The 27,493-nt window shown below is 37.2% G+C and overlaps 5 protein-coding genes across 7 annotated transcripts; 4 read left to right on the forward strand and 1 right to left on the reverse strand.

Annotated features, from left to right (window-relative positions):
* Positions 1 to 202: 202 nt before the first annotated feature.
* Positions 203 to 4,013, forward strand: LOC148844481 (glucan endo-1,3-beta-glucosidase 8-like). Its single transcript, XM_088953421.1, has 2 exons — positions 203 to 341; positions 2,755 to 4,013. Exons 1-2 carry the CDS (start codon positions 229 to 231, stop codon positions 3,851 to 3,853), a joined length of 1,212 nt encoding a protein of 403 aa, XP_088809547.1. The 5' UTR covers positions 203 to 228; the 3' UTR covers positions 3,854 to 4,013.
* Positions 4,014 to 11,019: 7,006 nt separating this feature from the next.
* Positions 11,020 to 19,878, forward strand: LOC148844482 (TCP-1/cpn60 chaperonin family protein). 2 transcript variants are annotated; one of them, XM_088954398.1, is made up of 13 exons: positions 11,020 to 11,579; positions 12,226 to 12,488; positions 12,599 to 12,745; positions 12,849 to 13,010; positions 14,079 to 14,156; positions 15,815 to 15,948; positions 17,479 to 17,551; positions 17,660 to 17,737; positions 17,853 to 17,975; positions 18,114 to 18,208; positions 18,580 to 18,789; positions 19,309 to 19,366; positions 19,479 to 19,878. In XM_088954398.1, exons 1-13 carry the CDS (start codon positions 11,432 to 11,434, stop codon positions 19,542 to 19,544), a joined length of 1,635 nt encoding a protein of 544 aa, XP_088810524.1. In that variant the 5' UTR covers positions 11,020 to 11,431; the 3' UTR covers positions 19,545 to 19,878. The 2 variants fall into 2 exon arrangements, with proteins under 2 accessions (XP_088810524.1, XP_088810525.1); XM_088954399.1 differs by having other exon boundaries at positions 11,088 to 11,579; positions 11,885 to 12,488.
* Positions 19,879 to 20,489: 611 nt separating this feature from the next.
* On the forward strand, positions 20,490 to 22,281 carry PNSB2 (NDH-dependent cyclic electron flow 1). Its single transcript, XM_088954401.1, has 3 exons — positions 20,490 to 21,134; positions 21,305 to 21,745; positions 21,946 to 22,281. Exons 1-3 carry the CDS (start codon positions 20,712 to 20,714, stop codon positions 22,135 to 22,137), a joined length of 1,056 nt encoding a protein of 351 aa, XP_088810527.1. The 5' UTR covers positions 20,490 to 20,711; the 3' UTR covers positions 22,138 to 22,281.
* A 119-nt stretch (positions 22,282 to 22,400) lies between these two features.
* Positions 22,401 to 24,529, forward strand: NDF5 (NDH-dependent cyclic electron flow 5). The gene is made up of 3 exons (XM_088954400.1): positions 22,401 to 23,243; positions 23,334 to 23,792; positions 24,242 to 24,529. Exons 1-3 carry the CDS (start codon positions 22,743 to 22,745, stop codon positions 24,434 to 24,436), a joined length of 1,155 nt encoding a protein of 384 aa, XP_088810526.1. The 5' UTR covers positions 22,401 to 22,742; the 3' UTR covers positions 24,437 to 24,529.
* Positions 24,530 to 24,556: 27 nt separating this feature from the next.
* Positions 24,557 to 27,321, reverse strand: LOC148844485 (protein SINE1-like). 2 transcript variants are annotated; one of them, XM_088954397.1, is made up of 3 exons: positions 26,932 to 27,202; positions 25,497 to 26,836; positions 24,557 to 25,197 (listed from the first exon to the last, which is right to left on the reverse strand). In XM_088954397.1, the coding sequence occupies exons 2-3, from the start codon at positions 26,823 to 26,825 to the stop codon at positions 24,709 to 24,711; spliced, it is 1,818 nt and encodes a 605-aa protein (XP_088810523.1). In that variant the 5' UTR covers positions 26,826 to 26,836; positions 26,932 to 27,202; the 3' UTR covers positions 24,557 to 24,708. The 2 variants fall into 2 exon arrangements, with proteins under 2 accessions (XP_088810523.1, XP_088810522.1); XM_088954396.1 differs by having other exon boundaries at positions 25,497 to 27,321.
* Positions 27,322 to 27,493: the final 172 nt, after the last annotated feature.

Genomic DNA, 27,493 nt, shown 5'->3' on the forward strand with positions numbered 1-27,493 from the left:
CTTCCTATCTTGATAGTTGAGATTTTTTCGGGATCTGTCTGAGAACCCACTCTCCGAAATCGATCTTTTACACCGGTTTTGGTGGTGGGCATTGTCGTTCTCCGTTTTCTTGTTGAATTGAATGTCAGCATTAAAGATTGGTCCTTTCAATTCAGCTTTTCAGAAACCAACTTTAGGCTATAGCGTCTGGGATACCGAGTCGCGTTGGCTGGGACCGAGATTGAAGTGATGGTTGCCATTCCAAATGATCAGCTTGCGGTGATGAACGACTACGGCAGAGCTAAAGATTGGGTTAAGAGAAACATCACTCGTTATCTTTTCAATGGAGGAGTAAACATCAAGTGAGATTTCTACTATTTTTTATTTTTTTCTCCTTTGACTATTTTTCCCTTTTGTTGAATCCGGAACAATTTCATTTGCGTTTGTAGCTTCCGTTTTAAACAAGACAGGCTTTTCTGTTTAAGTTTTTCAATTTACATGGTTCATAGCATTATATCTGGTAGTAGTTACTGTTTCTACTTATTTTTGTTCTCTTTTTTTTTTTTGTTTTAATAAGCTTCTGGATGTATACTATAATAGAATTCAGCTCCATTAATGTCATGCTCCGCATTTTCTTGGTTTTGATTGTTTTCTGTCTGTTCTTCTGCCCCATAATGTAAAATATTTTGTTGCTGGATGAGTTAACAAATTATGTGTATGTCGAGGGCACAAATCTGGATTCAGAACCCATAGGGGACCAAATCCCATCTTCGTCATTCTAACAATCAATAGTTGACCCTCTCCGATTGAAAGTATTCGGAACCCCTATAAACCACCAAAGGTTTTGCATATGGGATTCCAATCCCTTAATTTCCTGGTCGAAGCACCAAAAATTCTTGAAAATTGAATATTATGTGATGCATTATTTAAGGCAATTACCTGGTGGAATGTAATTGCTCCCTCAATGCATCTTTCTCCATAGTTTGTGGTCCATAATTTGAACACCATATGTGGATTAATTCTGCAGCTTCTTTTAGTATCTGGTTGATGGAGGAGATCTTGGAATTTTTAATGGTTTTCAAATTCAAATGGGTTTGCTTTGAAAAACTCTTGAAGTCAATTGCGAAATTCAATGGTTTTTATAGATACTGCTGGAAGAAATGTTTCATCTAGAATGTTAAATTTCTTCTGACCCTGTTTGAGAAAAAATGAAATTTATCCTTCAATTTTTGCTCTCCATGCACCAAGCCTTAAGATTTTAAGTGACTTTTCTCTTGGGGCAGCAGCAGCCTACTTCTAACTGGCATATTAAATGTATCTACTGGGGTATACATAATATTGGTGGGTTTTGAATCCAGGTCCGTGCTTCAGCATGTGCAAATTTCACCGAAAACCATATGAGGTGAAAAGGACGGTTTTTTTTTTTTTTTTGATAATTCAGCTAAACTCAACTTACTTGAAAAATGAGTATCCACATTAGTGCATAGAAACTAAAGAACACATGTTTGGTTTTCTATTCTTTTGCAAGAATGTATAGAACATTCTCTCACTGTAATCATGAAAATACTGATGTGCCAGGAGATCTATATGCTTGCATATATACATTGGTTTTTTGATATGTTGTCTATTAATAGAAGTAGCATATGAGAAAATCTTTAGATAAACAAGAAAAGGAAAATTTTCCACTAGCTATCTTGTTCATTATTTGCAAATATACTGATACCAATTACCATAAACTGTATATTTTCAAAGTTTCTTCATTGAATAAAGAAACTACAATGATCTTGCTCATAGATAGGGAACAACTTATGTGGTGAGAAATGATTTAATGGCCCATAGCTTAACAACGGATATGACACAAAATGAACAGAATGGCAAAATAAGATTCATGTAGCTGATCCCATATAGTTGGGACAACGCTTAGATGATTATGATGTTGATCTGAAATGACTTAAAAAGGGACTATAGGTGGATATTTCCATCTCCATCATACAACAAAGTTACAAATCATTTCTGAACTTTGAGAAAGTAAATAGATTATAACTAAAGTACTAAACTGGTAGATGGAGAAGACTTAATTCAGTAATAAAGCATTTGGAAACTACCTGGAATAAAATGATTTCATTTGGTTTTATATTCGACCTGAGATTAGATTGTAAAGCAACCATTTCCAGTTGTTATGGTAGTAATTTTAGGATTTTCCTTAAGAAAATAAATTCATTTCCACCATATATTAGGACATTGTGAATACAAATGTTATTGGAAACTAATGAAACTCATTAGTCAAAAATTGGCTCCAAGTTTTTTTTTTCTTTTTTAACTTAAATATTTGGAAGTTTCATTGATGCTTAGATAAAACTTTAGAATAAGGTCAAATGGAGGATTTTGATAATTCCAAAGTTACTTAAGACTATTAAAATGTGGTTCTGATTATTGCAATGTATATAAGATTCATTATGGAATGTGGAAATTATCAATTTATGTTACACAGAACACAGTCCAACTTGGGCTAGAAAACATCAAGTGGAAGTTGGAAGACCATCTACTACAAATTAACAATATAGAATGAAAATTTAGATTCTGTAAGTTTAATGTCTACTGGACTAACTTGATTGGTATATTTTCTCTGCTGTTTCCTTTTATTTACAAGTTAGTCTTCCTGAATTGATTGGCATACACCACAAATGATATAAAGATAACTATTATTCTCTATCTTTTCACTCTAATGCATTAACTAGTTATTTCATGTTTCAACTTTCTGTTTTATTTTGGCAGGTATGTGGCTGTGGGGAATGAGCCATTTCTCGCCTCATACAACAATTCATTTTTGAATGTCACTTTCCCTGCTCTTCAGAACATCCAGGATGCACTGAATGAGGCTGGCCATGGAGACAGCATAAAGGCTACTGTACCTTTAAATGCTGATGTCTATAATTCACCTTCTGATAATAGTGTCCCTTCTGCTGGAAGATTTAGATCTGATATCAGCGACCTCATGACTCAGATTGTGCAGTTCCTTAACAAGAATAATGCTCCCTTCACTGTCAACATATACCCTTTCCTAAGTCTCTATGCCAACGAAAACTTCCCCCTGGATTTTGCCTTCTTTGATGGGACACCAAACCCTCTACTTGATAATGGGATACAGTACAACAATGTTTTTGATGCCAACTTTGATACGTTGGTTTCAGCTCTCAAGGCTGTGGGATTTGGAGACATGCCCATTTTGGTTGGGGAGGTGGGTTGGCCTACAGACGGAGATAAGAATGCCAATGTGGGTCTGGCTCAGAGGTTTTATAATGGTCTCTTACCTCGACTTGCAGCTAACAAAGGCACTCCTTTACGACCTGGGTACCTGGAAGTTTACTTGTTTGGCCTGATTGACGAAGATGCCAAGAGCATTGCTCCTGGGAACTTTGAACGCCATTGGGGAATCTTCAGATATGATGGGCAGCCCAAATACCAAATGGATCTCTCAGGTCAGGGCCAAAATACTTTTCTCGTGGCAGCAAAGAACGTGAAATATCTACCTCAAAGATGGTGTGTCCTCAATCCAAATGCCAAGGACCTGAGCAAACTTGGAGAGAACATTAATTTTGCTTGCACCCACTCTGATTGCACTGCACTTGGCTATGGGTCATCTTGTGGCAACTTGGATACTCAGGGGAATGCTTCTTTTGCATTTAACATGTATTACCAAGCTCAGAACCAGCAAGATTTGAGCTGTAATTTCCAAGGTTTGGCCATGGTGACGACACAGAACGCTTCACAAGGGAATTGTAACTTCACCATTCAGATCTCACTGTCTTCTTCCCTTGCGCCTTCACTAATAGCATCAGCAATTCTGCTGGTACTTGTGTTTTTCTTTGTCTAGTCATTGTTGCTATTAGAGATCTCACAATGTAACAGTTCTTATTCTTTTTTATTTGTTTATTTTTGCTACTCTTTTCCTTTGCATTGTAGACTTTTAGGTTAACGTGGTTCATTAAATTCTTTTAATAAATCCCACCTGGGTTTTGATTTGAGTTCCTTGAGCTGCAGTTTAGCATTTCAAATGTGTTCAGTTGGTTTCACCGAGCCAAGTTAACATTCCATGGTTTCGGATCATTTGTCATTGGCCTTGCAATATTTAGCTCACCAGTCTGGCAGGTCTTCTGGTCCTCTCGATGACCGTGAGTTTACTCTTGCAGTTCTCAACAACCCCATTGCTCACTTTGTACGGGAGTTCTTTGGATTCCCAAGATTCCCAGTAACATAATGGCATTTTTATCCATAAAAAGCTAATATAAAAATGGCTAAAGTTGTTCTATTAAACTTCATAAAATTTTCCCCAGGTACCCACCTACAAAATGGGTAAGTTTTATTTGGGGAAATGGAGCTTATTTTACCATGGGGCTTACTAAATGCAAAAAGAACATTGTAAAGTTGGTCTATAGAAAAAGATAGACATTGACCAACTTTCCCAAACTTATTTACTGGTAAACGGGGCCAAAGAAAAGATCTTTTTGCCTCTGGCTTGTTCCATGAAAAAAGGATATGATCATGCAAAATGGAACAGAGGGCTCTCAAATTCGATGCGCATGGGATTATAGGATGCTCTATGATGATTTTCTAAGAGGCAAACAATGCTATAAAGAGAAGAGGGAGTCAAGATTCATACTTTCATATGCTCTCCTTTTTTTTCGGTCTTTTTAACACAGCATTCTGTTAAAATAAAACTATAGAAGTAAAACAAACACCACAGATTTATTCCTGATACATCAGCAAAATTTACTAGGAAGGGGGCAAATGGAGACCTCCCATCAGTGAGATTTCAAACACAATGTCAACCATTATTTGAAACCAAACATTTTGGACTATTAAGTATGTTCCATTAGTTCTTCCTCCCTTTTACATAAGATTATGTGGTACCCGTGCCTGCATCATTTTCCAACAACAACAAAAACATGTTAACAAGTCGAGTAAAATGGCCTTACAGAAATTTCAAAATTTAATCTCCATTGAACCTAGAAATAGCATCCCATCCAAATATACAGACAAATCCATATTCAACCGTTCACTTCTCAAGACTGCCTATTATTGTTTGAAGAATAAGGTCTTTATCTAACAATAAGAAAAAAAAAAATAGTTGTTTGGGGAGGGGGGAAGGACCTTAGCTTGATCACCATGTTTTCTTAGAGAAAGATTGCACAAAATATGGAATATTATGTTTTTGAAATACGGTCTTTTTTTTATAATAGTTGGAAAAATATGATCAACTTGAAAAATATGGATCTTAGAGACTTAGACTGAGAGGACAATTAACATGCTTTCTTAGAAACAAAGATTGTAGAAATTGAAAAATATGGTTGATTTGGTAATTGTAGAACGCAATTATTCCTTCAAGAAAAATGACCTACTTCAAAATTATTTAACTGGGAATGGCAAATACATACGTTGACTTGAATGGTGCACTGGTAGCTCCAACAGGTGCTGAAAGCGACATCTTGAAATGGACCTGCCATCTTTCCTCTGGGAAACCATCCAAGGTCTCCACCTTTCTTGCCAGATGGACATTCTGAATATTCAGAAGCTAGCTAAAAACGGGAAAAGATAATGAGCAGGAGCTTAAATTGGACATAAGTGTTGCCAAGTCAAGGCTGAAAATGAACATCAATTGACTATTGAATTAGATATTCTAATTTGAATTGTCTGTAAAGCAGAATGGGATCTGCTCCTCACACATGTGCGCCTCACAGGCACATCCACCGTGCATTGGGAACATCTCCCGTGAATAATAACTTAAAAGTATCGGAAATGTTCCAATGCATGGTATGATGTGCGTGTGAGGTTGGTGTGAGGAGCAGATCGGTCTCCTGTAAAGCATTTTGATTTTGTGAGTTTGAAGGAACTAGAGTCAAGATCTTCAAATAATTAGAAGCAGCCTAATGTAACATATAATATCTTCTTTCTGTGGGGGAAAGCACGCCCTATCAACTCAATTGTCCATTTTAGATATGGGGATCATCTTTGGATCTCTGGACATGGTACTCTGTAGATGGGTATCCCCTGCCCCCATGACACCCATCCAATGTTTCAAAGAATCAGGCCCATTTATTATTAAATGGGTCCCAACTAAAAGCAATGATTTTTAGCTATCTGATTTTGGAATTACTTGTAGACTTGCTTTCTAACTTCATGAGAAATTTCTCCCCACCATCCAATCGAATGAAATAAAACCAGAGGTTTGTAATTATTCGCATAGTTTTTTTCCAGTTGATCTAGGTAAGGCCATCCAATGCTGAGTACCAATGGTTGAAACATGGGACAGGCGGCAAGTTATGGGAGCTTCAAACCCATTCATAAGCCATGAGACTCTATAAACAATGTCTCTGCCACTCTTTTTCACATTCTCGATGCATTTTGATCTATTTACTGACTAAATACATAAACAGAAGTGGGAGTTACACACCCCTTCAAATAGTATGTGTAAAAGCCAACTATGAGATATCTTAGAAGTGCATTTAAGGAAATCTGGAAGCTGAAGGATTATAAGAGAGAAAACTACCTTTGCAAACTCAGCAGGTGGAACCTTGTCTCCATTGCTTAACCAACCATCTTGTAGTTTCTTGTATGCTTCATTGATCTTCCCTTGCTGAAACAAATTGCAAAAGTCAGAATAAGCTGTGTCGAAACCAGGTCATCAAACTAAGAGCTTCCTAATGTATAAAATACTGTAAATATCAAAGGCAAACTACTATGAACATGCTACCATATAGCCTCAGAGCTTCCTAAGGTGTAAAATGTTGTATGGGCTTCAATAGAAAGAAAAAAAAATTAGCAGGATTGCATGTCAACGTATAATGGAGAGGAGAAAGATGCAGAAAAAATGGCTAGAAAAGTGGATTCATCTATTTATTCTAGCTAGGCACTTCTCTCTAATTTCTTGATTCTTTTCCAATATTTTTCATATATGTATAAGTAGGAAAATATTTTGCTAAAGCATATTTTTAATAATGATAATGGAATCTTATATGCATAGTTGTCAAGATCACTCTCAGTGTTTATGTGGGGTTGCTTCAACCAAACACCCAGCCATATATATTAAGGCACATACCTAGGCAATTAATTTTTTCATGTATTTTATAATTTTTATACTGTGAATTACGAAATAACATAGGAACATCTACATCAAATCATTTATATTACTTCATATACATCTACTCTTCGCTTTTTTTTTTTTTTCTCATTTTGTTAGTGTTCGACCAAACACACAAGTTGCTGCAGCAAGCTTGAATTCTCAGTACAGACAGGATCTTTCTTTCTTTCTATCTGATACAGCATATTATTTATAGTCTTATCTCATTTTTGTGCATTTGTTGCATATTTTGCACCTGTCTTTGAACCTGAAATAGTCAACTGTTTACCATTCACCTAATCACCTTCCTATCTGGTCAAATAATTTTTATCGGTATTTATACTCTTATCTCATTATTATGTGTTTCTTGCATATTATACACCTGCCTTGGAAACTAAAATAGTCAATCGTTTACCATTCACCTTCCAATCTAGTTAAATCATCTTTATCAGTAATGCCAACCTAACCAATTTAATCTCTTCCTTGGTGACCTTACATATGTGATGTGGTAGAATGCAGTTGTGAGCCATGAGGTATATATTTCATCATCTAATGGCTGAAGTATGAATTTATTTCTGTTTATGAATGATTCATCCACTTGGCTGAAACTTGAGGCGTATAGTTCTGTTTAACTCTTTAATGAAATATGATTCAACAAACACCACACAACACACACTACACAGGTGTTCGACAACATAGTTGGTTTTGATTTTGAAAACAAAAACAACTGACACACAGCAAAAGCATTATAATTTTGCTGATGTGGAAGTTGTTTTTGCTTTCAAAAACAAAACCACTTATGTTGTAGAATACCCCCTTACAATGGTGCTAGAGATGTAGAATAAAAAAAAACCTAATGATACAAATATGCTGCCTTCTTATGATTTATGAAGTATGCCATTTGTGTTTATTCAAATAACTGTAACATTGTTTATATATAATGCCACTTCATTAATAAAGGAGTCGTTATGTACTTATGTTTCAGAAAATCTCTGTATGTACGAGTACTGTTTTGATAGCACTACAACTCTTAGAGAATTTTACATTTAGGCTTCCCGCACCCATGCATTCTCTTTCACTCCCACTCTTGCTCTATGGTCTGGTAACTTAGAGTAACATAGCTTTACTGATTTTCTTACTTGAAGTGTGAAGTACGTGCAAAGCCAACAGGAAAGGGGTGTGTTGATAACAAAGATGAAAGAATCTTTGTCATGGTCTGTTTTCCTCCAATTTGTCTCAAATGACATTTTTAATCCTCAGGCTTTAAAGCATCTCCTTAAGCTACCATTTAAGTAAAAAACAAATCACCAAACAATGAGGTCTAAAAGCACACTCGACTACACAGATTAGCTAAGAACTCGGACTCAATTGCACTCAAATCCTAACTAAAATGATCCCAGATGCTACCACAATAAGCCTAAAGTTATTTAGCACTAGACAATATTAATCGAAGTATCAAACATCTCATACATCACTTCCAATGTTATTGGTCTTGACATTCTAAAACCTTTTGTGATTCATCTAGCTTACCGTGAAGAAAAGGAAAAATACAATAACCAAAATAGGAGGCAAATCATGATTCACGATTAGTGGTGTTTCAGGCATAAGAGATAACCTTTCACAATCAGCTTTGAGCCAAGTTCGAGCCTAATATAAAATTATTTATATATATATATATAATTTTATATTTTTATAAAATATTTTTTCTCAAATCGAGCTCAAGTCTTATATAACCTTGGAGAGCCGAGATCAAGCCTTGTACTATTCAGCTCGGTTCGAATCCACTCCTATGAGTCAACAAGTTTAGGGCAATTGGATAGAGTTAACATTTTACACTATTTTAAACTGTCACTGGATCAAGTCCATTCAAATTTTGACAAAAAATCAACCTTAACCCACCCAAGTTGTAGCCCTATTTGGATGGTAATGGGAATCGGCAAGTTCAGGCCGATTGCATGCCTACACGGGTACACAGATGGTGACAAAAATGAGAGCAAATCAATTAAGATGGTTTAATTATACTTATGTGCATGAAAGATCACCTGTTCGACAATACCCCTAACAAAAAGGCCAATGTACACATCAAAAAGGGCATGGGTATTACAAGTAGTAAGAAGTGATTAAGCAGTAATAATTTAACGATGGATGTAGAAGGAACTAACCTTTTTGCTTCAAACAAAATAGAATATGACAATACTTTCATTTTAGAGTTTGCACCTAATGGGGGATTCTCTCACCATTAAGGATTCTCTGTTTTTTCTTTTTCTTTTTTTATATAAAGTCTGTGTACCTAGTGGATGTGATTTTGGGATTGAGACAATATGAAAAGAATAAATGTCAAGGGAAGGTAGCCCATTCCCATCCCTGGTGCAGATGGGAATTCAACAGGCCTTACCAACTAACCAGTTGGCATCTTGTGTGGTCATTAAGACAGTATTTTCTTTTACACATAGATGGGAATCAGCAACAACAGTGCTAGAGGTTGGATAGCAAATTGTGTGCCCCAATTAATCTTTTACCTACATCGCCCATATATATATATTTTTGCTAAGTCCATCCAAATTCTAGCGAAATCTCAACTTGACCCACCTAAATTGCACCCCTAGCTAGTAGACCTGTTCATGGGCCGGGATCATTTAAATTTTTACAAAGCATGGCTTGAACCCAGCCCATGAACAAGTCTACTAACCAGTCAACTATATCAGATAGAAGGGTAAAAGTGGAATGATACAATGTAATGGGTATGTGAAAGGGCCCTAAATGTTTTATTAACAAAGTGTCTTTTGTGTTATATGGGATCAGCTTAAAAGGCATATATAAATTATTTGTATACTGTATATATGAATAATTATCCCTAGATGTTTTTTAGAAATCAAAATAACAATCAAAATCATGACATCTAGGGGGCGTTCTTTTTTTTTTTTTTTTGTTTCTGGGGAGGGGGGGGGGGGGGATTTTAAGAGGGGGGACCAAGAAATCAATGGGACAAAAATATCATTTTTAATAATAAATTTTTATTGCTAAAATAGACATTGCCTTATTCGCATATGAAATAATTAAAAAAACCATGGGTAAATGTACCTACCCATGTAAATCTTTATTGTGAAACACTTACCTAGGTAAGTGTATTTACCGAGATAAGGAATTTATTGAAAAAAGGAACAAGGGCCCTAAAATATGTAAAAATAAACATACAAAATTCAAATTACAAAAAAAAAATCCATCTTTACTTTAATTTTTTAGAATCATGAAAAATTTGTTTTAAAAGATCATAACCCAAAAGGGTCATTTACCAAAACACCCCATATAGTTTCATGAATTTATTAAAACCTATCATATAGTTTGTGTTTTACTAAAACATCCCCTATAGTTCATAATCAATTTACTTAATCAACCTTTCATTAGATAAAAGTGGGAAACTACAGTTTTAGCACTATTGTGATATCGTCCGTTCAAATAAATTTAATAAAAAACAATTAAAAACAAAAAATATAAAATTTGCCCCTAATGAAACATGAATAACCATTATATTTTTCTCTACTTGGTCAATTTTGTTTTTTAAACAAAAAACATGTTAGTGTACTTTTAGAATAAATGAATCTATACTATTTAACATATTCCATTCAGGGGTAACTTTGGAATAAACAACCACGTGTCTATGCCTTTAAACATTTCCCTTTTAGTTTAGGTGATCATGTTAAGACGGGATCTACTCCTCACGAATGGGCGCTTTACATGCACATCCACCATGCATTGAGAACATCTCCGGTGAATAATAATTAATTAGTAGGATGTGCATGTGAGACGCCCTGAGGAGCAGATCCGGTCTCGATCATGTTATAGTAATTAGGAAATGACGCAAATCAAAATTACCAACGGAACATCACCATATGCTATAATTCCTCTCTCGTCCCTGCTTACGTAGTTGAACACTCAGAACGTCACAATTACACTAGATCGTTATATGAGTCTATCATCGGCTGGAGGCCCTAGGTCCGTAACGTCCGTTTTCGCGGCTTCTGGAATTTCTTCTCGCATCTTCTTCTATTTTTAATTTTCCAACTCTCTTTCTCTGCTTAAGTCGGAGACTGGAGACTGGAGAGGCGAAGGCGCTACCTCTTCTCTACTACTCTACTCAGTGTCGAAAGCAACAGTGAGAGGGTTTTTTCCTTATTAACAGGGTCCGTAGGTCTTACTGCCACTCGCTTCATCGTTTGCGGAAACGTCGCCATTTCTAGGGTTTTATTGAGATCACTCGTACCCCCTCGGTCCTGGCCGAGTAGTAGCTTAAAGATCCGAACGAAGTCAGCCTAGTTTGATAGATTTGTATAAAAAATGGGGTTTCAAATGCAACCATACGGGATTCAAGCAATGCTCAAAGAAGGCCACAAGCATCTCTCTGGCCTTGACGAAGCAGTTCTCAAGAACATTGATGCCTGCAAGCAGCTGTCCGTTATCACCAGGACATCTCTCGGCCCAAATGGTAACTGTTCTGATCAGATCCTGGTTGAAATTTATTATTTTCTCGTTTTTTTCCCGTACTTTTGAAAGCCTGATGAAAGATTAAGGATTTGTGGTCACGGGACTCTGTGTTTCTTGGTGTTTGATTTAAGCCCTTTTTTACATATAGTTTGAATATTTAAAGTGTCCATTTGTTGTAGTATTAACTATTTATTCGATGCGCTGCTTCTGTTCACTGATTATTTGACATTGGAATTTGGAATGTATTTAGTTTTCATTTGTTTGAAAATGGTTGTCCGAACTCACAGGCATCATTTGGGATTTTAGGGCAAAGAAGGAAACAAGTAGTAGGATGCTGCAAGTTTCAGTAATCTAGCTATGAAAAAACGAACCTGATTGTTGTTTTTTTCTTTATTACGGTTCCAAGACGAATAAAAGTGGCAATGTTCGTGAGGAACCAGAAAAGCTTTAGGAACATACATACACGGATTGGAAGAAAAACAAGGGCTGCTCTTACTTTGTCTTACATTTGTATTTCTGAAGGGATATGCTTTCATTTTTCCATATTAACGAGAAATGGGACATTTCTCTCAACATAACATGAACTGGTTTAAGATTTACAAGCTGCTAATACATTTGTTTCTAAAATTTAATATATATATGTTCAGGTATGAATAAGATGGTAATCAATCATTTGGACAAGCTCTTTGTCACAAATGATGCTGCAACAATTGTGAATGAACTTGAGGTCCAGCATCCTGCAGCCAAGATATTGGTATTAGCCGGAAAGGCTCAACAAGAGGAAATAGGTGATGGAGCTAACTTGACGATATCTTTTGCTGGGGAGCTTCTACAAAATGCAGAGGAGCTTATCAGGATGGGCCTACATCCAAGTGAAATAATTAGTGGATACACAAAAGCAATAAATAAGGTCTTCAAAATTATTTTTAATGTTTTCCCACGTATTCATAGTTAATAATATTCATGAATTTGGAAATTTGTGTAATCTTTTATTCTGAGCCATGTCTCTTTACTTGTCAGACAGTTGAGATTTTGGATGAGTTGGTAGAGAAAGGTTCAGAAACAATGGATGTCCGGAACAAGTACCAAGTTGTTTCCCGAATGAAAGCTTCTGTTGCTAGCAAACAATTTGGACAAGAAAATATCTTATGTCCTCTTATTGCTGATGTAAGAACAAGAAATTTGTTATTATTGCTGTTGTTGATATTTATGCCAATATGGGTCACTATTGCCTTCATTGTCTAATAATTTGTATTTTTACTCAATACAGGCATGCATCCAGGTCTGCCCAAAGAATCCAGTGAACTTCAATGTGGATAATGTCCGTGTTGCAAAGCTTCTTGGTGGAGGTCTTCATAATTCTTCAATTGTTCGGGGTATGGTCTTGAAAAGTGATGCTGCTGGGAGCATAAAAAGGATGGAAAAAGCAAAGGTGTGGTGGATTCCTTTCTGATTCTTCTCTATTATTTATTTCTTCACTTGTGGAGCTTCCTACAGGTATTGTGTGGTCATCATTAAGTTTGATTACTTTGCATGAATCTCCTGATTATTTTACAATTTGGCATTCTTTTTTTTTTTCAATTTTGACAAATTTAGTAGTGTTAATCAGCGTTATCAATGCAATGAAGTGATGACTAGTCATTTTGGCATCTCTAGTTGATGCAATGTATAGAAGATAAAAAAGATATGTTCCAAATTTAGGATATTAATGTAATCTCATAAATCAAGTTAAATAGGATTATAGAGTACAGTCATGCGAGAAAAGAACAACATTGAAATTTGAACATTAAATTTTCAGTCTTTCTTTTGAAAACAAAGAAAAAGTTAGGTTGGATAGGCTATGATTTTTCCCTATTATGTATTATCATCATGCAATCATGTTCAAAAACAAGTATTTAAAGTAACAGTATGAATGTAGCAATATACCATATTATTTCAAATAATTAGAGATACAAACAAACGAATAAAACTTCAAAATGATTTTGTGGTTGACTAGTGAACCTAGTCAATGCTTAGTCATTCTAGGTGAGTGCATCATGAGTGTCGACTGACTAGTTAGTGATGCTGTGGGTCTGGCCCTTGCATGGCTAGTCATCAACACTTTGACTGGTTGATGCTTAGTTATTCTAGATCTGGCCCTCCCATGGAGTCTTATATTCTGACACCATTGCAGATTGAAAAATTGAAAGAGAAGTGCAAATCGAGATAAATTGAAAGAGAAGTCTTCTACTCTGGACATGTGATTCTAGCAAGATTTGCGTACTGTATACGTCTAGAAATCTATCCAAGTTTCCAAACAACTGGTTTACTTCTCTTTGTTTTGGGTGCCTTTTCTGTAGAGTCCTTATGCAATACTTCTATTATATACTATAACATGGAATATGCTCCTAAGTTTCACTTGGTTGGATTTGCAATGCTAATTATATGTACCACTTATTTGTTATTTCTTCTTCTTGTTCTCTCTGTTTGATGGAATACTACTTGATGGTCTCTTTTGCAGATTGCCGTGTTTGCTGGAGGTGTTGATACATCTGCGACTGAAACAAAGGGGACTGTTCTAATTCATAGTGCCAAGGAGGTTGTATATCGAAGGAAGAAACTTGTTTTCTTTATGTTTCTTTACTCTTTTATGTTCACTTTTAGCTTTTGCATGAAAAATAAAGCTAAATTTCTATTTATGTTGATTATGATCTATCTGTTTTCATTTTATATCAATTATAAGAAGGTAGTCTGTTAGTCATGCGTTTAGACAATGATCTAATGATTGGTTATTTGAGGCTTCTCTTTTTTCTCCTCTCTTCTCTTTTTTTTTTTTTTTAAAAATCTTTTTGGTTGTAGTTTTGGTGACAGGGAGTTTGGATGGGGGATGCAAAAGTTTTGGGTGTTGTTAGCAATTGATTCACTACCTGTACTTCCACTTAAGGATTTACATGTCTACGTGTTCATCCCAGATTATGGGGATATGGCATTAATGCATGAAATGTTGATATTGATTAAGAACATAGGTAAGTTTGTAGGGGAAGTTTCAAGGATTAAGTCATTGTCACGTGACATGGTGTACTGTTCTAATCTAACAAGAGGGTAAATGCGTGGAGGCCATGTGAATGGTTTTATTGTTTTAAGCCAGTCAGTTCAAGTTAAACAGTGTAGCTTCAGCAAGAATGAAAAAGAAATTAGGTATTAGTAGGCAGGGTTTGTCAGGCTGATCAGTTGGGACTTTGGTGGATCAAATGTTTCAGAGAGGGGTGTGGATGTCATAATATCTCACCTTCTGTTTGCCTATGACATTGTTTTCTATTAGCATCAAATCAACAAGTAGAGACTTTAAGGAAATTGCATGCTTGTTTCTTGCAACATCTAACACTTGGGAGAAAGGTCTACACCAATAGTGGATTTTTTAGCTGATGTGGATTTCGGGAGGATAAGGAACAGCTAATGTGGAAATTAGGATGGCTTGTGTAGAAAAGAAGCCTAAGTGACCTACTTTCATGAGCTAAAACTGGCTGGAGCCTGGAGGCTCTGAAGGATGATCACTTCTATGAATCACAAAAAGTACAGCAGAGAGATATGTATTAGCTATCAAAAAAAAAATGACAGAGGCAGATTCTGGTGTTTGCATATTCTCAAACTACTGAGATTTGGGTTCCTATACCAGAAAGCACTAGAACAATGAAAAGGAAAACATGAAGCAATATTAAAGAACATCATTTTTAATATTCATACTATGCACATTTTCTGTTTTGTAAGTTATAGCTTCATGTAATTAGTTTTATTCATTTTTTTTTGCAGTGAATGTTTTTTCATTGTTTAGCAAGCTTCATGTATTCTATGACCCATCATCAGATTTTTTTTTATTGACCTGGATAGCTGGTACCAACATTGGATAATGACCCATTTATTATTTGAACTTTCATAGTATTGAACTTTTACTAATGTTATTAAACTTAAATTGTGTCTTGATCACCTAGAACTAGAAGTCTAGCTAGGCCCTGCTAGTCATTTTGAGGTCAATTATTTTGTATGGATGTTTTTGTTTCTGTAGTTGTTGTTACTGAGGAAACCCTGGTGGTTTGAGCTATACTAATGAAAAAAATTATTTGACAGTTTCTTCTTTTCTGTTACCATGATTTAAGAGAACAATGGACAGTTCATGGTTGCATGTAAAACCAGCTTCTGATGCCAGACTTTTCTAATGGGCATACCGTTCTCATAGAGAGCATGACTATCATTTTGCAGCTAGAGAACTATGCAAAAACAGAGGAGGCAAAAGTAGAGGAGCTTATAAAAGCTGTTGCAGATTCAGGTGCCAAGGTTATTGTCAGTGGAGCTGCTGTTGGAGAGATGGCATTGCATTTCTGTGAGCGCTACAAGTAAATTAGACATTACCCTTTTTAAACCACTGATGCTTGGATCTTCATGTGCATTTAAACTTCTGGAGTAGTATACATTTTTCCTTTATATTCCTTTAACTCGGGGACAAAGGAAAATTAGTGAAGAAAATTAAAGACAGTGCAGAAATTTCTTCACTAATTTTCCTCATTTCAAAAGTTATGCTCGCTTAGTTGTAAATATTACAAATCCCATTTTTGTGTTTAGTATTTTATTAATTATGAATAACAATTTTAATACAAAGAATGCTTATTTATATGAAGTTATTATCCTTTCTCCCTGTCTTTAGGAATGAAGCTTGGTTTTTTTAGAATTATCTTTGTCCAAAACCCAATAGGCACACGAATAACATGATTAATTAAATAAAATAAATATAAATAAAAAATCAGCAATTATATTTCTAACTTCAAAAAAAGTATAAATATGAATGAAAACAAAACAAAAACTATCCTTATTCGTGAAGCTTCGTTTTTTTGGAATTATCTTTGTCCAAAACCCAAATAGGCACACGAATAACATGATTAATTAAATAAAATAAATATAAATAAAAAATCAGCAATTATATTTCTAACTTCAACAAAAGTATAAATATGAATGAAAACAAAACAAAAACTACTTTCTAACAATAATAATAGGGGTTTGGCCATGATGGTGGAAAGACATGATACTGGAAAGACTTATAGCCAATCAACTGGTATAATAAAAGTTGCAACCAATCAGGTGTTATTCGTCAAAATTCACCTGGGGGTTGATTGGTCGAAGCCCCTGGTAGCATGCCTTTCTGGCATCATAAATTTACCCTAATAACAATCAATAGAATGTTTGAAAAGCAATTTTAGGAGTAATTGGATAGACGTTGAATATAAAGAGGACCTAGTAGACACAAATTTCAATTGGGGGAACTTTTTTTTGTAAAGGTTTGATTTCACGTTCCTTTTAAAGTGCCCCTATTTCCTTCAGGTGATTGTTTATCACCTTCCTTGTAATCTTGTTTTGCTTCAATAAATTTTATGATTATCTTCAAAAAAATAGTAACTCCCTTAAAGTTATACATCAAATGATTAATTATGCTTGCTGCTGTAGCTATTTTTTATTATGACTTTCCTTATTTTTCTGCTTCTCTCCCCAAATGTCTCAGCATCTTAAAAAAATTCTGTTAGGTTCCTTGTATGATATTTCATTTCTTGTGTCTTTCATAACCAGTTTCATGTGATATTTCATGTTTCTTTCATAACCGGTATTAATTTAGAGTATTAATTCACCATGCAAAATTGGAAATTTGCTGGTGTGAAGAAAAATACTGGAATAATTTATTTGGATCCTGTTCAAAATGGGATACTTGTCTATTTTTCCTAACAGCTTTGGATGTGTTTTTGGTAACAATTCTGTATGCTGAAATGCTTTGTAGAGATGAAATAAAGGGAACTATTTTCAGTATTTCACATGGCATCCAATTGTGCAATTTCCTTTTTCTCGACAGAACCATGCTTATTTTGATGTTTTTGCTACAGGCTCATGGTCTTGAAAATTAGCTCAAAGTTTGAACTGCGGCGATTTTGCCGTACTACAGGTTCTGTTGCTCTTGTAAGCATATCATCATCTCATTATCATCCTCATCTTTTGTAATTTTCAAATTTCAAGGAAATCTTTCCTTTTATTCTAACTAATATAATTTTGTAATCTTGGCCATAGTTGAAGCTGAGCCAACCAAACCCAGACGAGCTGGGATATGCTGATTCTATTTCGGTAGATGAGATTGGTGGTGTTCGGGTATTTCCAATTATTCATAAGTGCTATTATTGAAGTTTTTTGTTTTATTATTTTATTATTTTTTGGTTTTATCCTCTCTTTACCTTCAATGTATGTATATTTCTTCACTTGATAGGTAACGATTGTGAAAAACGAAGAGGGTGGAAATTCTGTATCTACTGTGGTTTTACGGGGAAGTACTGACAGTATACTAGATGACCTTGAAAGAGCAGTTGATGATGGTGTAAATACATATAAGGTATTCCTGCTTTGCATTTTCTTTTGGCTCATTAACCTTGTAGCAGAATTTAAACGTTGATGACAATAAAAAATGAACTCTGCTACTCAACCTGTTTTCATCAGCTTTTGGCACATTAACCTGTTTTCTCTATCTCAGGCTATGTGCAGGGACAGTCGCATAATCCCTGGGGCTGCAGCAAGTGAAATTGAGTTGGCAAGAAGACTGAAAGAGTTCTCTTTTAAGGAGACAGGGTAACTGTTACTTTCTCTTCCTTTTCCCTTTGTCAGATACCTTCATAGCCATAACTCCTGGATTCTCCTACATGAAATTGGTTCCAATGGTTTTATATTATCTATGAGATGTCTTGAACTCGTTGCTGTCTGTCATGGAAATTCAAAACTAAATTTTTTGATGTTTCTCATGGAAAGAATCACATTAGTGAAAACAAGGATATGGAATGCAGGTTGATAATACTATCTTATGGTATCAAAACACTCTTCTTTTCTCTTGTTCAGTATTTCAGCATTGAACATGTCACATTCTTCTATGGTTATGATTTTTATGCCTTTGTTGTTTGCCATGTCCTGTATAGCTGCTGAAGTTAAGGTACTTCTGCTTGCAGATTAGATCAGTATGCTATTGCAAAGTTTGCTGAAAGCTTTGAGATGGTACCTAAAACTTTGGCTGATAATGCTGGGCTGAATGCAATGGAGATCATTTCCACCCTTTATGCAGATCATGCAGCTGAAAAGACAAAAGTGGGTATTGACTTGGAGGAAGGTGTTTGCAAGGATGTAACTGCTATGGATATTTGGGACCTCCATGTGACCAAGTGAGCACTTCATATTGTCTATTTCCTAGAACCATTTCTAAATCTGACCATGTAACTTTTTTCATTATGGAGTATCATCCATGTGTTGGTAATAATGTTTTGTCAAATGCTTCTTGGGGTTTGGACTCGGATACAACTTGGTCAAATAGGCTTTGAAGGTCCAGTAATAAATCTTGTTGGACGCATTTGAATGGAATATTAAACTTCCAATTTGTATCTTTATTCTGCGTGGTTCAACTCTTCTCCTAAATAAGTTTTGTTTATTGATGGTGATCAACAGCAACCAGGTCAGGTCTTATAGTATTACATGTTAGAACTGATATGAAGGGTGAATAAGAGCTTTGTAGTTTCTTCCACCAGGAGAGCTGGAAACCATCCACATTGTTTTAGGATTAGGATTTAGAATGATTTAAGCATGTATATAAAGATTTATAGTGTTCATTTTTTGTTTCTGTATATTAGTTGCTAATAATTATACTGGAATCATGACTTAATCATCTTTGTCGGATATGTTGACAGGTTCTTTGCCCTCAAATATGCTGCAGATGCTGCTTGCACTGTGCTTCGGGTAGACCAGGTAATTTCATGTATTACTGAGATTTTTCATCCCCTAGATACCTTGCTGCAGAGATCACCTGATAATGCATCAGCACTTTGTAAATTTTTAAGACTGCCTATTGTGATTACAGATTATAATGGCAAAACCAGCGGGTGGTCCAAAGAGAGATCAGCCTTCAGCGATGGACGAGGATTAGCTTTTGACAGGGTAATTAATCATGATGTTTGTTGTGCTGGTGTTTGCCAGATGAGTGGGGTTTTCCTTGGATTTTGAATGCCAAGACCTTCGATGGAAGAAAAATTTTGGATTGTATTGAAAGTAACAAATGGAAGTGTGTGTTACATTTATGTTCCAGCCCATGCCCCCTTGTCATATTTGCTTGCAACTCAAGTTGGGGAAATTTCTTTTTTAATTTTTCAATTTTGATGTCTAACCTGCAGTAGTGAACTGAAAACCGAGAATCCATTATTTGTAGGCAGGCTGGCTAACTGTAGTAGTCCTGAATTCCAATCAGAGTCTTGTCATGCAAACGCGGGCATCCTATTTCTTCCTTTTTCACCTTATATCTTTTAGACCAATAGAGCTAAACCGTTTCCACTTGCTAAAACCGTGGAGGCGTGGATAGCTCAGAGAGTCGGAGGCAGTGCATTCATTGTTATGTAAAATTCTACGATGCAAAATGCGAGGGGAGACTGATTGAATTTGAGCCCTCCCCAGTCCCCAGGCCCCCTACATGGCAAAGAATTTAAGGGTTTATTTTCTCTGTCCATCAAATGCTCGTGAGTGCACTTATTTTTTCAATAACCAAGCACTCCCGAACATGGGCTAAGACTTGTTTGCTTTGATTATATGTATCTCACTACGACAATATAATGAATGGTAAATGAAGGAGATTACATCCTCTGCACCAACTAATAGCGATGTCACACTCACCGTCCAGAAAAAAAAATGCTCTTAATTTTGAAATGGGGAAGGATAGGTTGGCGTGGCTCTGGTGCAAATAATTTTCTGCATCAAGGGAGCTTAATGTATAGTATTTTCCCTACTTGTTATGGGAGATGTTCTCAATGCACGTGGGAATGGGGTGTGTGAGGTGTATTCTCGGGGGTAAATTATAAGGTCTCCGACCCCCTTTCACTTTGCAACAAATACCCCTCCGTTGGAATTTACACCACTCCCCAGCCCGTCGCGTTGCTATGCTGTAATGTAAATTTAAGAGCCGAAACAGGGGTAAAAGACAAAACAAGCAAACCAAAATGGAACCGAGAAAAAACAAACGGTTTAGAGTTGCGAGTCATGTGACATATAAGGATGAGCTTAGCAACAGGGTAGTGTGTGGAAGCAGAAGAAGACGACACCCACCATGGCTTCCCTTCTTCCTTTCTCTCTCCCTAAACCAAAACCCAATTTGATCAAGGTCTCTTCCTCTACTGTAACCGCCCCATCTACTTCACAGACTCTGGATCAGAAATTCGGTCGGAAAGGCATCAAATTCATTGAGGAACCCGACGACGTCCCCGTTGTTGAACTGACTGTCAGAAATGGCAGCTCTCTACGCCTTCGAATTCCTGGTGGCCTTGTCACATCGTACAAGCCTAAAGTCTACTGGAAAGACGACGGGTTCGAGGAGGTTCTCTATACCCTCCCTGGGGGGACTGGTTCTGTCAAAGGTGGGATTGGTCTGATCTTGAATGATGTTTCTGAGTCGACTTCAAAAGGGTCACCGGTTTGTACGTCGCAATGGGTTGTGAAAGATGTCGACTCCGACTCTATCGATGCTCTCCAGGTACTAGTTCTACCACTGTCTTTCCCATGTACCGTTCCTCAAGTGTCCATTCTTTGTAGTTTCTGCATAGTGGATGACTGAAGCTGTAGATGGGTCATTTCGTCTTCATTCTGCACCCAAATTGATAGTGTAAACAAACTTAGATACAGGTTTTTCACCTTTTTCTGCAGGTCGAATTAAGCTGCGCCTGCGGAGGTCTGGATGTTACCTACATCATTTCACTCTATCCTCTGAGTATGGCAACAGCAGTCATAGTGAAGAACAATGGACGCAAGGCTGTGAATCTAGCAAGTGCAATACTAAGTCACCTAAAATTGAAGAGTCGAAAAGGGTCAGCTGTCCATGGGCTCAAGGGATGTTCTTACTGCACCCATCCACCATTATCTTCAAGTTTTGGAATCCTCTCCCCAGCCGAAGCAATGAAACCAGAGCCTCTGGGCTTGTTTTCTTTCGGTTCTGAAACCCAGAACAAGCCAGGTTCATGGACGGTTGAAGACGAACTCTATACCATATTGAAGAATAAGGTCAGCAGGGTGTACACAGCTCCTCCAGAGGAAAGATTGAAGAGAATATATAACACTCCACCCTCCAAATACCAAACCATAGATCAGGTAACATTGGCATGATATCTCTCAGTTGCGGTTCAATGTTTACCAAGAACAGAATTTCTGAGTTTGAATTGATGAGATTGACTGGCTAGTTTCTTCCCTGAATTACTTTTGAGGCATAATTTCACATAGTTTAAATTTGCAATTTGTACAAAGTTGATTTTTAGATCTAACAATGGTGCATTCTCTGTTTCATCTTTCAGGGGAGTGGACTCGGATTCAGGGTGATAAGGATGGGTTACGATGACATTTATTTATCCAGCCCAGGTTCTTCTCAGAAGTATGGCAAGGACTATTTCATTTGCACTGGCCCTGCTTCAATGCTGGTGCCTGTAGTTATAAACCCCGGTGAAGAATGGAGAGGGGCACAAGTTATTGAGCATGATAATTTGTAATATAGCTTATAGAAACTAGAAAGTGAATCAAAATTTGTTTTTCTTTGTAGAGTAAGAATGGCTTGGGTTTTTTTTTTTTTTTCTTTTCCCAGTTACTAAGTGTACCAAGTACTACCGTTAATGCAATGTGATTGATTGATTAAATTTCAGTACTACAAGATAGATCAGATAGATATATCCGATAAATCATCATTTTATTAGTAGATCAATCAATTGAGCCTTGGGTGGGCCCTTGGACTTTGTCTTTTACTTTGTAAACAAAATGTGTTAGAGATAAGGTTGAGGAGCTTAGCCGACCACAAGCATTGGACTACCAAGAAGAGAAATATTCCTCTGTGCTCTATCCCCTGCGACTGTTAGATGATAAAAAGTGATCCCGCAAAAAGCTCTATCCATAATACTCCTCGACCAGGTTGATGCACAAAGAAAGGAACATGGCCCACCACTCAACGGGTCCCGCCCCATTTGTCGACTATGTTATTTTTTCGGTCCCAAGTCCCAAGTCCCATCTCTCTCTCTCTGGAGAGTGGAGATAACCAAGCTGTAACCCAGAGCTCTTCTCTTCCGGGTAGTAGAATATATTCACTATTAGAGAAAGCCCAGCCATGGCTAATGCTCACCTTTTCTCTCCCAACTTCACTCCTATCACCTCTGCACACCCGACTAACCACTTCAACTTCTACCCCCCTCCTGTTCGCTTAAGCCTTCCTCGCCATGGAGAGAAGAGGGATTTCTCATTGCTAGCTGTAGCTTCCACTTCACTTTCACCAGTCAACGTGGGCTATTTGAAGAGAGAATTCAGTGGCCACGGAGTCAGCTTTGTAGAAATTGGTGAGAGTTGTGTGCTTGGGATGGGACTGGAAAATGGAAGTACGGCCAACCTGATACTCCCGAGTGGTATGATCACTTCATACAAGGCTCCTATGTGGCATGGGAGCACGCTTGAGGTGCTACACACATGGGTTTCAGAGGGTGAACAGGGTCAGGCTGTTGTTCGAGGAGGGGTGTATCCGTGTTTCAAGTGCACGAGTGATGGTGCAGTGCCATGGTCTCCAAGTGGTTGGGCTCTTCGTGATGTTAGAGGGAGCCCTCGGAACTTCATCCAGGCCTGTTTATCTTAATTTTGTTCCTCCTTTGGTGCTTGGGTTTTGATTGACAGCCTTTCAGGATAATAAATATGGGACTTTTGAATGCAGGTTGAACTGATTAGTGGTGATTCTGATGACTTGATTGAAGTTACATACATTGTAACGCTCCAACCAGAGCTCCTAAGCTCGAAGCTTGTAATTTCTAACTTGAAATCTTTGCCTCTCCAATTGGTAGGTTCTGTTATGACCCATCTGACAGTAAGCACACCAGATGCAACTTATGCTGTTGGTCTGGAAGGATCAAATTACTTCAGCAGGCCTCCATTCATATCAGACTTCAGTATTGTTCCTCCTAAATTTAGTCAGGAAAAACGGCCAGTTTCCAGGCAATTGTCAGGCAATACAGCACTTGGACGATTGTTGAGCTTGGGTAGAACAGGTGAGAGGGAAGACAGAGAAATGGAAGAAGAATTGGAGGGCGAAGAGAATGACAACTATGCACAGCTAACAGAGAAAATGAGCAGAGTTTACACGAGTACACCTAGAAGGTTCACAATCGTCGATAGGGTACTTGTTCCATGAGAAATCCTTTGATTTTTTTAATAAGTTAATTTCATTAATTTCAATTATAGAGAACTAATTGTATTCATTGAGGCAGTGATCAAAGAGAAGCCATTCAGACCTGGTAGTGCCATCCATGCTCCAAACCAAAATACAATGCTATCTGATTCACAACCTTTTCTCCATTTTTTCAAACATCTGGACTTTTTAGAAAAATGAAATGAAATGTAGAAAGATCATGAATGCAGTTACATTAACTGAGGCATATCTTGGATGAGTTATTTCTTCTTTGTTTGCCTCGCATCTGAAGCTTGAGATAATAATACTACACAAACAACAAAGGAAATGCTTGGTTGTATAAAATATTTTTACAATTGAGTATTGGTATTTGACATGTTTTTTGTTTGGCTTCTACAACTGATTTTGGGTTCTTATTTTTGTTGCTTGATGGGCAGGGCAGAAGAAACTCTGTTATAGTAGGGAGAGAAGGATTTGATGAAATGTACATGTTCAGTCCCGGCTCAAAATATGAATGGTACAGCAAATATGCTTATATCTGTACAGGTGCATCAGCTGTGCTGAAACCAATAATTGTGGATCCTAAAGATGTATGGAGTGGTGGGCAATATTTACACAATCCCAATCTCTAAACCAAAAGAAAATTTATGCTGTATTTTCTTCTTTGAGCTTGTCTTCAATCCTTTTTAAATAAGTACACTGGTTTGCCTTATTTTCTTTGTTTCTGGGAATTTTGAGCAGATGAATGAATGTATCAAGAACAAAATACTCATCACTTCTATTAAGCAAAAGAAACTACTCAATGATTGTCCAGAATATAGTAATGCAAAACTAACATAGTAACTCATAATTTTCAATTCTGGATGAGTTATCCAGTCAATATTCAGTGTACAAAATAAATAAACTAAGTAGGAACAAGATTAAAGTCTTCCTGATCCTGATTATCAATCCGCATTGCTGACATGATAATTGCAAGAAGGACAAAAAAGACACAGAACACATTACGAACAAGCTTCCCCAAGCCTCTCTTCTTTATATTTTCGCACTGAACTTCAGTTTTATCTTTGGGACCCACTTCGTTGGAAATTCCTGGATCACCATCAGAAGGAACATCACTAGTTGATGATACTGATTCAGATCCAACTTGGACATTCTCCCCAGTCTCGATTGATTGTTTGTCGCCTTCGTTATCACTATCTAATTTGCAAGAGATTCCATTTTCAACAAAATTGCTTGCTGGGCTCCATCCTAATTGGTTCGAGGCCATGCTTTTGAACATTCTGGGTGGTTGTTCAAGAAAGTCAGAATTCACATCATTTGGATCCTGAAGAGAGTGAATGAGCTTTCTTGGTGTCGTGAAGATATCATCAATGTTAAGCTGAGAGCGTGATCTCTGAAGCACAAAACGTTCTTGTCAGTTATTTTTCTTCTAGCTAAATTACTTCTCATATCAGCAATTGTTAAAAAGCTGAAATGGGTGCCTGTACTGAATTACATTTCTAACTTCTAAGTCAACCAATTGGCAATACAAGCATTCTAGATACTGGGGTGCTATTTCTACTAACTTCATTTTCATTTTATAATTGAGCTCAGAGTACAGAATCAGAAAGCATTCACTATTAGTGAGGACTTGCCATTTCTTACGCTTAAAGAAATCAATGGTTCATTGTTAAGAATGTATAGTTTGTTTACCTGGGGGCTTGGAGTAGCATTACGCGAGACTCTATTTCTTGGGCTTTCCGGCACGAACCCTGATAACTCTGAGCAATCGCCCTGGTTACTCGGTTCACCATTGTTAAATTCCTCAAAAAGCATATTTGAAACGTTACTTGCCATACCCACCTCCGTGTACAGACCGTCCTTGAGTGACACATCAACTCCACCATTCTCATTTCTCCAGAGTCTCCGATTCACCGACCTTTTGGTGCAATCAAAGTTACATGAAACTTGGGCGGTTGACAATGGTGATTCAGCCAATGAGTCGTATTCAGTGAAAGAATCAACAGTCTGTGACTCTGGTGATGCAGAAACAGGTGATCGGTCTGCAACACGACATGAATTTTTCTTCCTGCTATAACCTCTTCTACTGAAGTTTGACTCTGTCATTGAATTTGACTCACCCTCAAATCTTGAACCTCCCTCTGCAGCTATTGTCCGTGCAGTTTGCAAGGCTTCAAAAGAAGCTCCTCTCACAAAAGCCATCTGATCGGAATTACATTTCTCCATCGCCTCAATCACGGCCCCGAGCTCTGAGGAAATACTCCAAGGGTCCAAACATTTCATCAAGAAATTCACCATCTGAATCGCTGACAACCGCTTTTGAGAATTCCCATCAGCAACTCCAGCATTCAAGATCTGTAAACCAGATCTTAGCAGTGATCTGGCATAAGGCTCAATTATTAGGCTGTTATGATCTGCCAATGCCATAACCAAGCCCATATGAGCATTAGTCTGAGTGGGCTTCTCCTCCAAGGCCCCTGCAACTCTCAGACAAATTTCATTCACGATCTCATCCGAAGCATATCGCCAGTTGTCAGCATCAACGAGAGCTTTCAAACAGAGAGCGGCCCCAGAAGCAAGGCCCTCTTGGAAACCCATTAGGGAATCGGAGAGAGGCTTACAGAGGGACTGAATTATCATTTTCTTCTTGTCTTGGGAGGCCGATGCATCAATCCCGTATCTTGCAATCGCAGGAACCACCTTGGAGCAAGCCTGGTGAAGAGGGAAGGACCCTGGACTTGATGTTAAAGTTTTCACGATGGTGATCATGATGTTGTCAATCTGAGGGACAATTTTGGGACCATGGACGCGAGCGAGGACTTCATAGAGAGAAATGGCGTATTCCCCAGATGAACCGTTGTCTTTGGTTTCAGATACCTGGGCGAGAAAGAGGGGAATAGCCTTAGAATCAAGATCCTCCACGTACGACTTGAGTACTTTCATTGCTGACTTTCGACTCTCAGAATCCTTATCAAGGTTCTCCAGCTCTCGCCAGAGAACTTGACTGGGATTTCTACCCATTAGTGAAGAAGCTGAAACAACGAAGAAGACACCCAAAATTTAATTTCAAAGCTATAAATGTAGTTACTTTATAAAATAATTGAAACAACGAAATGGGTTGTCCTACAAATCCAAGAACAATATCTCAAATCATCTCATCTATTGTTTCTCTGAAAGAAATTCTCTCTATGGGTTTGCTTTAACGATGAGGAAGATCTACAAGAACTGGGTGTTGAGCCTGATGGAGATGATCTGTAGAGAAGGATTTGGTAAGTTGAGTCGATCGAAATTGGAAACATGCCCCCAAAGGAATGAGATTTGGGAGGAGATATTGTTCCGATTTTTCTTGCTTTTGTCGGAGTGACACAACGAAAAGCTTTTCCATTCTCGTTCTAGCTGATGAAGAATTGGAGGGACTTTCGTAAATTCGAAATCTTTGTCTGAAATTCTCCCGCCAATCCGCTATTCTCTTCTCTTTTCCTTGTTTGACGAAATTGACCTTGATGATCACTAAACTAAAAAGATACATGAGCTTTTGACATTTTAAAGGTACAGAGATCCATGTGATGAGGACCATGAGCTTTTGACACCCGCTCCCCTCTCTCTTCAAGTATCCATTAAACTATATATATGATGATGTTGAAGCCAAATAGGAGGCTCATTCCACCATACAACTTTTATCATCGGAG

The sequence above is a fragment of the Nelumbo lutea genome, chromosome 7 (assembly GCF_056320005.1).
Source record: "Nelumbo lutea isolate HS-2025 chromosome 7, American lotus-T2T, whole genome shotgun sequence".
Taxonomy (NCBI): domain Eukaryota; kingdom Viridiplantae; phylum Streptophyta; class Magnoliopsida; order Proteales; family Nelumbonaceae; genus Nelumbo; species Nelumbo lutea.

Bases quoted from the DNA above. Each gene is read 5' to 3' on its own strand.
- PNSB2 (XM_088954401.1), top strand. From the start codon at position 20,712: ATGGCTTCCCTTCTTCCTTTCTCTCTCCCTAAACCAAAACCCAATTTG. The intron at 21,135-21,304 runs GTACTAGTTCTA...CTTTTTCTGCAG, and splicing joins ACTCTATCGATGCTCTCCAG to GTCGAATTAAGCTGCGCCTG. The intron at 21,746-21,945 runs GTAACATTGGCA...TTCATCTTTCAG, and splicing joins AATACCAAACCATAGATCAG to GGGAGTGGACTCGGATTCAG.
- LOC148844481 (XM_088953421.1), top strand. From the start codon at position 229: ATGGTTGCCATTCCAAATGATCAGCTTGCGGTGATGAACGACTACGGC. The intron at 342-2,754 runs GTGAGATTTCTA...TTATTTTGGCAG, and splicing joins AATGGAGGAGTAAACATCAA to GTATGTGGCTGTGGGGAATG.
- LOC148844485 (XM_088954396.1), bottom strand. From the start codon at position 26,825: ATGGGTAGAAATCCCAGTCAAGTTCTCTGGCGAGAGCTGGAGAACCTT. The intron at 25,198-25,496 runs GTAAACAAACTA...TTTGTGCTTCAG, and splicing joins ATGCTACTCCAAGCCCCCAG to AGATCACGCTCTCAGCTTAA.
- NDF5 (XM_088954400.1), top strand. From the start codon at position 22,743: ATGGCTAATGCTCACCTTTTCTCTCCCAACTTCACTCCTATCACCTCT. The intron at 23,244-23,333 runs GCCTGTTTATCT...TTTTGAATGCAG, and splicing joins GCCCTCGGAACTTCATCCAG to GTTGAACTGATTAGTGGTGA. The intron at 23,793-24,241 runs GTACTTGTTCCA...CTTGATGGGCAG, and splicing joins GGTTCACAATCGTCGATAGG to GGCAGAAGAAACTCTGTTAT.
- LOC148844482 (XM_088954398.1), top strand. From the start codon at position 11,432: ATGGGGTTTCAAATGCAACCATACGGGATTCAAGCAATGCTCAAAGAA. The intron at 12,746-12,848 runs GTAAGAACAAGA...TACTCAATACAG, and splicing joins TATGTCCTCTTATTGCTGAT to GCATGCATCCAGGTCTGCCC. The intron at 14,157-15,814 runs GTTGTATATCGA...ATCATTTTGCAG, and splicing joins TAATTCATAGTGCCAAGGAG to CTAGAGAACTATGCAAAAAC.